Raw genomic sequence first — 11353 nt, forward strand, 5'->3', positions numbered from 1 at the left:
GGTCGAGTGGGGGTCTTTACAGGAGGTTTCCAGGTCTGTATTTCGGCCTACTCGATCGAGTGACGACGTCGCTCGGTCGAGTGGATAGGGTACTCGGCCGAGTGTGTGACACCCTCATTCATTGCAAAAAAAAAAAGTAAACACATAATTCTAGATAAAAACTGCATAGATATGTTTGTAATAGGTTCATTTGGGTAAAACCCTGTAATTTTTAAAACCTGAACCTGTTATAAAAATATCCAAATGGGAAGGTGTCAAACATGCAAGGTCCAAAATAAATTTCATGAATGAAACATCGCTTAAGTCGCGAAACAAAGTTATACAACCCAAGTATGAGAAAGGGAGACATATGTCCCTAAAAAGTATATGACATAAAAAGTGTTTAAGGGTCACAATATAATAAAGCCAATCTAGGTCCCAAGGTTACTTTGCTCGCTAGCTCGTCCATGTACCTCATATATGCATCACCTACCTGTCAATCGCATTTTATACAAATACGAAAGCCACAGTCGGTGGGAAGTAACTCCGAGTTCTCCCAGCCACGAAATGTCATAATTAATATAACATGTAAACATAAGAATATGAATACGAATAACACATAGTCTTAGCTTATAGATGCTAGACAATCGTGCTTATCATGTGAACAACAATATAACAACACATAGTACTAGCATGTGAATACTAGACCGACTCATACTACACTATCATGTGAATCACATAACATCCAGGAATCCAAACTCTATCAACCATAGCCGGCTTGCATCTCACCTTCTATGATTCATAGAATCATCAAACAAGAAAGGACAATATATCTAGAGACAGGCATAAGTTCTTAGACGATCAATAGTCACTCAGTAACTCGAGTCTATACCACGAGGTAAGGTAAACACCCTAGTCCTAAACCTGCGCAGACCTAGCGACATGCGGAAAGTACCGCATCCAAGACCCATGATCACACACATGAGTACTCCTAAGGAGTCCACCAAAGGGTTGGCTAGTACTTAAGCTGACCACATACTTCTAAGAGTACGTCAGGAGGTCATGCCCTAACTTGGATATAAGCCCACCAAGTTAAGACAAAAAGGCTATTAAGCGGTGAACATACACTCGTCAAAGACTATAAGGGCCTATCTATGACGAAGGCCGAAATACTCACCTAGGACCTAGTCCCAGTTTGAATACTTTAGCCCACTCCACACAAGACAAGTAGGACACCCAATTAACCATAAGAGGGGCAAAGAGTCCAAACTTGCACACACAAAAGATCACACACCCTAGCATATGAAAGACTACGCAAGAGCATATTCAGCTGACAATCCAACAATATCTCCAATATCGATAATAATCCAGATTCCAGATAACCAACAGTACCATAATCCATGAGAACAAGCTAAAATGGCAAAGAGGCAATGAGACTCCAGCATAAGGCATCCAAAGCATCCAACAACCAACATGTGAAATGATAATTACAAATATCAAGGTATAACATAAACATCCAATAACAACCAATCTCACCTCAAAGACAAACCCTCGACCCGAGTCCCGCGACGGGTCATCGGTCAAATCGAGGCTGACCGGTTTAAACCTAGTTTGACCAAACTCGTTCGGTCAAACTGCCCACTCGAGTCTTGGCCTACTTTGGCCCAAATCACAAAATTCATCACAATATCATTCTCATGCCATTTCCAATTTCTATCATGTGAAAGACTATCAACATAAGAAAATATATTCCAACTTACAAAATAACTAATTCCACAAAATTCTCGCATAATAAAATAGCATAAATAACCGTCTCACACAAGGGTAAACTTTTCTATAAATTTTAATCGATAAAACGACGCCATTTACTCATACGGACTCCGAATTGAGTGATTCAAGTGGCTAAACCACCTAATTTTTCGATGCCGTTCAATCTGTCATATTTTTGGAAACATTGGAAAACGTCTCGGTCAATCCGACGCGTTCAGCCAAAACACGGACTTGTCACAACACATAATTCCTCATCCAAATTTGTTCCAAACAATAATATACAAATGGGTGACATAAACTAAATATAAGCATACTCATCTTACTCCATTCATTCATTTATCAACAAGATCGTCTCAAACAACAACAAACAACAACAAACACAACTACTAATGTGACATTAATTCGTCGAGTAACTCGGAATAGTTACCTTAAGCTAGCAAAGAGACAAGTAATAACTTGAGAAAGCTTCTAAAACCCAAAATTACTCTTCATCTTCAACAACATATAAGTCACCTAACTCATCTTCAAATTCTTCACCTATAAAAACAACAAAACACAATTATTAAGCTTAAATTCGAAACCCTAATAAAAAGTGTCTTAAACAAAAATTGGGAGAAATGAAAATAAAGCTTACTAGTAGATGAGGATTGAAGAGAGGATTCCAAATATATAATTTTTATGAGATTTGGTGTAGAAATGAAGGATTTATGGTGGATTTAGGGATTGTAAGGAGGATTTTTAGTGGGTTTTTGGTGTTTGAGAGAAGGAGGAGATAAATTGAGTTATGGAGGAAATGAAAATTGGAAGTGGGGACAAATGGAGGGTAGGTGGCCAGCCAGAAGGCATGGAGAGATGGATCATTTGTTTACGTTTTGGTTCGTTTCGACGGAAATTAGAAATATTCGTCGAACGCGATTTCCGAGAAAATTAAAGTTCTTAAACACGATTTTACTAAAAGATTAAGTACTCATATGCCCAATATCCAAACTCGTTTACCCAACGACCGTAAGAAATGGGAAAATCCCAATTTTACGACTTTTATCCGAAATCTATTTTATCAAAGGAAAAGGTTTAAATATAGTTTAAATCACTTTTAAACATTTCTAAACTATCAAAAATGATTACATTTCTTCAAAATAAAATAAGGTTATATTTTATCAAATAAATTTTATTTCAAATAAATTAATATTAAATTAAAATAGATTAAAATATTACTCTTAAAATATAATAAAGGTTTTCAAATTTACGGGGTGTTACAGAGTGTCACTGGGTAGCCTAAATTCTCGGCCACTAATGGCCTCCAAGTTCCCATATGGTCAAGCATACATGCAATGGAGTCCCAACCATGTTCACCACTACATTCAATCATACAAGGTCCACTAGTATTGGCCTTATGACTGGCTTACAACACAAGAATTAAAGTGTTCAAAGTTCTAACCGATAACGAAAAGTCCTAAGGAGTCCGAATCATAAAACCGCCACTACGCGGAGGGCTTCCTCTTCTTGCCGGTGTTTGACACCCATCTTGCCCATCCGGAACGACTCTTCACCGTCTTGCTTCCTCCTTAAGCTTGCTCCTCCTCCTTGTCCTCTTCCTCTTTTTCATTCTCCTCCTCTTCCCCCGGTGCCCTACAAGCCTCCTCTTCCCATACCTCATCATGGTCCATGGCCTCCGCCGCCGCAGATGTTCCCGCCTCACTTCCACTCCTTTGGTAGACATTGCTAGGATAGATCCCGGCATCACCCATGTATGGGTCACGCAAGTGTCCCACGCCGAAAGGAAAGTTGATCTCCTAATCCAATGGTTGGATACCATAGGCCTTGAAGACTCCGGAGGTGTTTCCGGGTCCGGACCAAAAGCTAGGGCGGTGGACGGGTCGTACTCCTTGATTATAGGTCGCCTCGTGCATGTCTCTCAACACAAGGTTGGTGTTCACTCGGTGTATGAGGTACAACATGGGATAGTTGGAGTCAAATGTGGGTGGGGCTTGGCCGAAGTTCCCGGCATATGGTGGGGGCATCATAGTTGTAGGCATGAAGTGGGGAAAAAATGTGGGAGCTTGCTCGACAGGAGCATGGGGTGAGGGAGGTAACGGAGGTGCCTCCCGCTTTTCAGTAGCATCATCTAGGTCAAAAGTAAGGCTATTAAGGATAGTATACCTTTGGGCCTCGGGGAGGGGTGATCCCTCTCTCTCTAAAGGGGAAGTCGGGGGTAGATCTCACTGGCGGGGAGCTTCATATACCACTCATCATCAACCCTCCAAGAGTAGATGTCGTCCTCCTCCCCATCCACAATCCAAGACTGAGCCCTCAACCAATCAAGGTCAAAATAAACAACTTTCTTGGACATGGGTGCATCCACCGCCCCCGGTTCGTAAGCTAACAAGTTCTTGGCCAACCGAGTCACCAAGGCTCCACAATCTAAGGAGCATTGGTCCGACTCGGTCATCCTCCCAAGGGCAAGACACACTAAAGACACGACATTGAAGTGGAAACGACTTTCATGGCGGGGGTTAAGGTAGGAGCTCAAGATCAACACCTCCGTGGAGTTGAGCTTGCTCGGGTCCTTCCTCCCATAGAGGAGGTTGGTCAAGGAGCGCAAGAAAATCTTTAGGACGGAGTGCTCAATGTCACTAGTCTTCATATTACTCACACTAACCTTTTCCTTACTCGTGTAAAGATGATAATACTTTGAAGCTTTCATGTCTTTCTCAACCTTATCATGGTGACCCACGACTCGCTTACCCACCCATAGATGGTCGGCAAAAGCATCACTACCTAGGTTGAAAGGGGTATTATTGAGCCTAAAACTCACATTATGGGTCTCCTTGTCATAGGTGAAGGAGCTCAAAAACTCAAGGGTGAGGTTGTGATAACTTATCTCCTCCAAATTATACAAACCCTCCAATCCAAGAACCGTGAAAATGTTATGCACCTCCTTCTCTATCCCTAAGGCCTCCAAGGTACTTACCGACGTGCACTTGGTCGGGGCCATCCTCCTAGTGGCTAGGACCTCGAACTTATCCTGGTGCTCCTCACTCCCAAAAGCTATAGACGGGTAGTCCGGGAGGGTGATAGCGGGCTGTGCCTCTTGTTGAGGTTGGCGAGCGTTCCTTCCACGACCGGTTCTAGCGTTCCTTGCCATGCTACAAGAGAATCACACACAAGATATGGAATGGGAAAGGTAAGAATTGGAAGTAAATGTTTGATGTGAACGAAGATTTTCTCAACTTCTCAAATTGATGAATATCAAATGAAAGGGATCTCCAAGATAGTTTCTTTGCATTTTAACCAACCTTTAAAAAAATTTACATGTTACAAATTCTTTTCCGGAAGTCAAAGGCTTTTGTGACATAATACGGTTTTAAAACATGACTTTCATAACATGTATTATTCATATCCATCATTCAACTTGATCAATCTTGACTCAACCATGACACGCTACACTAGTTTCTTATCATATTAACCATTTATCCACACTTTAAGGTCTTACTTAAGGGGTTACATGTTGTTGTCATCAATTTAACTTGTTAAGCTTGATAAAATGAGAATTAGTTGGGCAAAAATTTTAAAAGAGATCCGGGCAAGTGAAATACTTCTTTGTTATTTCAAAGTCTTTGAGTCGATCAAATTTTTAAGCGTAGGGCTACTTCAAGTATCATGGTTTGGGGTTTCGGAGAAATCATGAGAAAGTGACTCAAGTAGTAAACAAATAAATTTAGGAATTGACATGGTTAGTGTCGGATTTTTCAAGAATTTGAGGCAAAATTTTTCTTAATCCCTCTTATAGAATAGTAATAACCATAAAATTCCCAATCCCATAACATGGAAAAATTATCTTTAAGATATGAAAAGGCATTGTTCATGGAAAAATTTCACCCAAATTTTAAGACAAAATTGGTTTCATTTTGGGACCACATACCACATTAGCACCCAAGATAATGGTCTCATAAGGCAATTAAACCAAGTTTTTACTCATGAAAAATCGAAAATTGGGCATGACTTGTCTAAAATTCGAAAATTTAAGACGAAGTTTTAAGATGAAATGTATACATATTAAACAAGATCCACTCATGACAACAAAGGTTAAGCCTTTGTTGTCCAATTAAACACAACAACAATCAACAAAACCCCATTATTGACTCAAGAACACCATTTTCGAGTTAAACAATGGTGGACAAAATTTTATCACAAAAATTTGATTTTTATCAACAACAATGGTGTAAAAAGCTTACTAGTATAATGAATTAAGCAAAATGAACAACTAATTAACAAAACTCAGGATTTAAGAGTAGATCTAAGAAAACTCAAATTGGGGAAAAAGATGCAAGAAGTTGAATATGCTTACCTGACTAATTAGTGGGATTAGATGAGAAAAGTGGAGTAATTGGATGAATTCCAAGCAAAATAGAACAACAATGGAGGTTTTTGGGGAATTTTGGTGAAGAAACAGATGAAGATATGAAGATCTTAAGATAGGAATGAGGAATTGGGGAAAATAAGGGCTATTAGCCGAGTGGTCCAACCCGTGTGAACCCACTCGGTCGAGTGCCGAGTGTACTCGGTCGAGTACGACTCCACTAGGTCGAGTGGATGACCCACTCGATCCCACTCGGTCGAGTGACGGGTTTTTCCAAAATGTATTTCCTCCTGGAACTGGGGCCACTCGGTCGAGTCAAGGGTCCACTCGGTCGAGTGTTAGCTTACTCGGCCGAGTTGGTACTCGCACTTGGTCAAGTGATTCCGTTGGGTTTAAATTTTCAACAGAATTTTATCGATGGATTTCCTGCAAGACAATACAAGATTCGGGAGTCCACCGTCTATTGGTGACTCGTCCCGAGTTAGTTCATACGTTGTTCTACGCACCTTCTATGGTGCACTACCGTAACACTAGTGGCTACTCCACTAGCATCCATCACTACTCATACATGATCAAGGACACTAATAGGCATTTAATTGACACACAATGTGATGCAAAGATTGAAACCATTACCCACACACCAACACATGTTAACCATTTCCGAAGCACGCTACTCACACTAATCTAAGCATTCAACTTCCATACACATGTGAAATTCATAGCATGCAAGAGTCTAACCACAACCATATTATTCATGCAATCACACAGTATTGTCTATATCATTCACTCTTACTTGTAACCACCCATGTTGTGACCAACCGAGGCAATAGGCACTAGTTTTGACATGAGGGCGCTCACTCATCTAAAACCGATCTCCTATTATACTCGTGTAGGGTTCATTTTATTAGACACACGTAGGTTCATTTTCGCTCATTGGTTTAGGTTCCAAAATCGAAGCTCTGATACCACTTTGTAACACCCCTTTCTTACCTGGCCAAGGTAATGGGGAGATGTTACTTCTCGGTTTCCCGAGGTAGTGAAATCAGAGCCGCAATTAAGAAACAATTAACATAATCAAGTGACTTTAACAACTTCAGCTTATCTTCGTATCTTCTCATCTTGTTTTCGTCTTGCCGACTCCGCGGTGCCCCATTTTACTCTTTTGCTCCACAAATGCATCCAATCTACATTAAAACACCAAAAGGCGGAAGTATAGACATTTCTAATATAAACGGCATATAATTAACATATTATAACACAAAACCGTCTCAAAGGCAACTAAGGGGAGGCATAAATGTGTATATAATTATGACTCATCAAACTACCTGAAACCAACTCTTTGCTTGTCCCTAAGCAAAGCACTAACACCATACAAAGACAAACATACAAATGGTGAATGAATAACTCAGAGCTAATATCGATGCACATACAAATCCCAAGCTATCCATATCTATAACAAAGTAATGACCAAAAATTTTGCCAATAAAACAAATTCAAAAGCATGGGTAATAGAAGAACGCAGCTCAACTCAAGATGTAACATGATACCGTGACTCAGCCAAATTCCTTTCAATCTTGCAAGACAAATTAATTGGATTCTCGCGGATACACTCATGCACTCATAAGGGGTAAGTTATATGTAAGATAGAAGAATAAAGACACTCACTGAACTTATGAAACATGCATGCAATCTAATGTGATAGAAATTTCTCCAACTAGTACGTATTCACAACAAAGATAAAAGTACATGTATCAAGGACAATAGGGTGGCAAATGGGCAAGGGTATAGAAGTGGTTTGTGCCAAAGCACGTATGGATATGTGAGGCTAAGACGGTAGTCGCAACGCTAAACCAAAAACCAATTCTAATAATAATAAACATAACCATCCCAACTAGAGAAATCATCTCAACTTTGACAACATATGAGAGAATATGAAAGACTCTCCAAAAGTGCATTAGACTCTAGTATATACCACATAATCTCTTAACAAAAGCAAATGAAGCAATGTCTCTATTTTTTTCTTTCTTTTTCTCCTCTTTTTTCGGATTTTTTTTTTTTTTCGAATTATTTTTTTTTTCTCTTTTTTTCTTTTTTTTTATTTGCTCCATATGTTTCTTCTTTTTTCAACATAAGAGATTAACATAATTGCTTATAAAATTAAAGCTATTACCCATATGACATAAAAATCTCAATCCCAACCAAAGTAGATAAAATAACATGAAACTCAAGCAACTGCGACTGTCCCAAAAAGGTAGGCAAATTCTAGATTATAGTTATGCAAATAGGATATGAAATGGCTATAAGGTTCAAACGGGCTAACAAAACAAGGTAATGTATGGCTTACTTGAACGGTAAGAACCGCCTTTCCCGATGTACTTAATCATATGAACGCGCAAAAAGTTAAGAAACTAATGTTGTGCTTATGCAGTTTGATATTACACATTCCACAAGGAGAACCACACTCTTTAGGCTAATTGACAAATGAGACCAGTTTAATAATATTCCTGGCCTAGAAAGCTCTATAAACCTCAGAAATTTAAGTGGTTTACCAACATAATAATGTCAAATTTACTTGACATAAGGCATATTATTACGGTCAAGACTTGAGTTATGAGCTTTGCTTATCCTAAATAACATGTCAAAACAATGTACATGGACAACTTAAATGGGATTCAAATGCAAAGACAAAGCAAATTATCATCATTGCTAAACAATTCACCAAGACTCAACATGAAATAAAGAAAAACATGTTTTTTGAATTTTATAATTTTTTTAAAATTTTTATGGATTTTTTTATATAAATGCACACTACATAATTAAAAGACACAACTGAAATAAATATTCTCCCCTAAACCTAAATGTCACAATTTCCTCAATGTGACGCCTAACAGCACAACCATCAAAACAAACACCAGCAACAACCTAGAGGACACTTACTAACAAAGGAAAGGGAAAGACTAGATAACTAAAGATAATACAATAAAAAGAAAGTGCAAAAAAGGATAGTACCGGTCCGTATATAATAGCTCCACTCCCCCAAACCTGTTGAATGTCAAGAAGAAGGAGCACACAGTACTAGAGTTTCATGCCAGGCGCGAAAAGCCAGCATAGTCAGTGAGCAGCACGAAGACCGTCCCTCAATTTTGAGGCAACAATGGATATATAGTAGCATTAAAGTAGACACCAGGTCAACCGAATATGGCTCGTTATAGCAGAATTTGAGCCACTGATCTGGATAACCAAATAACATAATCGGACAGAGGTAGGTCAGCAGCAATGAGAGCCTTCACAAATCCATCCTCACACAGTTGAGGAAACTCAAAACCTACAAATTGAATCAGCAGGTGCATATTTGCCTAACCCTTCCTCTCAAATGCAAGCTAACAAAAATTTAATGTCACCACAAGCTAACAGCAATCAGCAATTGCATTGTATTCGACAAAACCAGTCACAAAAATTCCAACTTCCGGTCGAACAAGAGGTCAGCAAGAAATGCCTCAGAAATGTCATATCGAAAGTCAAGAGCCGACCAACTTATAAAGCAGTGACCCCAAGATAACAGAACTCGTCCCACTCCATCAACGTTGGACTTAAAATAGCAGAAATCGAGCCATTAAAATCCAGCAGAAATCATCGAACCACACCAACATGGAGCCAAAAGTTACAGTAAACATTTGCTTAACTCACACAACGACTCAAACAAACTTGACATAGCAAAAGTGAGTCAAAATGACCCCGAAATTAGTATACATCCAACCTTTCCAAGGGCTCGATATAGCAGGAATCGAGCCTAGCGAATCCTCGGAATTCACACAAATGGAACTCGCATACGCAGAAAACCGGTGTTCCGACGCAGCAGAAATCAAACCCAGCAAAAACATGTCATTTTAGATCGCAACTCATACATTAAGATTGCTAGAAACTCATACCTTCATCAGCAACGACACCGAAATCAAGCTACCAGATATATCGCCCAAATCAGCATCAAAATCGACTCGGATAAGGCGCGAAATTCGACCCTTAATTCTAATGGCAGCAACTCATTTTTGGCCAGAAATACACCCATTTTGTCCCATATTGTCGCTCAAACATCAATACAAATGAACTCAAAAATTAACACAATAAATGGACACCATAATATTATTGAAGCTAACCACAATCTGAACAAAGTGAAACCCGGAAAATACACCTTATTTGCTGCCGAATTTCGAACCTCCATCTGCAGCAGGAACTAGATGAAGCCACCCAAAAATAGCTCTCCCCAATTAGCATCAAACTTGACCCAATTTACAGCGAGAAAACTACGCCCAAATCGTCTTCAATTAGTACCCAAATGCGATTTGATTCCTGCCCAGAAACCAATCAGACTGATTTGATAGCAATGAAATTGGGGTTAGGGTTTTTCGGAGTTAGGGATTATATGGTGGTTGGGTGAGGACGGTCGCGTCAGTGAGCGACGATGGAGATGAGGCGTCACAGCAGGGGACGCGGTGGTCGGAGATGGCTGGGTTGATCGGCGTGCGGTGAGCGATGGGGGTTATGAGTCATCGCAGCAGGGGACGACGGAGATGAGAGGAGATGTGGTGGCCGACGAACATGGTGTCGCGCGAGGAGGAGAAGTGGCAGAAGCCGAGGCCGATTGGTGGTAGTTGTCCTCGAAGGTCATCGGTTCTGGGCCGTAAGGAGTCGTCGAGTATGGCGAATGGGTGGTGGCTGGAGTAGAAATCATGGAGGATTATTGAGAGTGATTTTTGGCCGCCGAAGATGAATGCGAGGTCGAAGTGATTTTGGGAAAGATGAGTTGGAGGATCTGGCAATAAGGAGTAGTTTTGAGGAAGAAGTCGAGAATATGCGGGAATACGGGAATCGTTGTAGATTACTATACTCGATCGAGTATCATGAAACTCATCGAGGAACCAAAATCCCGGATACCTAACTCTCGGCACAGCAATTTTTAATTAATTATGTTGGTTCCTCGATCGAGCCTCACTATTACCCGATCGAGTCTTTAGGTTCCTCGATCAATGTTGCTTGTACTCGATCGAGGCATCAATGTTTGTTCCCTTTCTCGCAATTACGTCAATGTCCTGCCTTGCAATCCGTCTTAGCTGTAAAAATACTTGTGAAAACATCAAATTTTCTCCCTCACATCACTCATAATATATGAAACGACATAATTAAAGTGTGTAGATACCTCATTTCTGCACCTCTCGCAAACCACCCGGTGATGATTGGGCCACATGT

General features: G+C 40.0%; 1 protein-coding gene across 4 annotated transcripts; it reads right to left on the reverse strand.

Moving 5' to 3' along the window:
* Window positions 1-257: 257 nt before the first annotated feature.
* Window positions 258-11046, reverse strand: LOC141623639 (uncharacterized). Of its 4 annotated transcripts, none has more exons than XM_074439758.1 (3): window positions 9119-11046; window positions 2177-7293; window positions 258-472 (listed from the first exon to the last, which is right to left on the reverse strand). In XM_074439758.1, the coding sequence occupies exon 2, from the start codon at window positions 4892-4894 to the stop codon at window positions 3944-3946; it is 951 nt and encodes a 316-aa protein (XP_074295859.1). In that variant the 5' UTR covers window positions 4895-7293; window positions 9119-11046; the 3' UTR covers window positions 258-472; window positions 2177-3943. The 4 variants fall into 4 exon arrangements, with proteins under 4 accessions (XP_074295859.1, XP_074295860.1, XP_074295857.1 ...); XM_074439759.1 differs by having other exon boundaries at window positions 2177-2286; window positions 2384-11046; XM_074439756.1 differs by having other exon boundaries at window positions 2177-11046.
* Between the last annotated feature and the right edge of the window lie 307 nt (window positions 11047-11353).

The sequence above is a fragment of the Silene latifolia genome, chromosome X, assembly GCF_048544455.1.
Source record: "Silene latifolia isolate original U9 population chromosome X, ASM4854445v1, whole genome shotgun sequence".
Classification (NCBI taxonomy): domain Eukaryota; kingdom Viridiplantae; phylum Streptophyta; class Magnoliopsida; order Caryophyllales; family Caryophyllaceae; genus Silene; species Silene latifolia.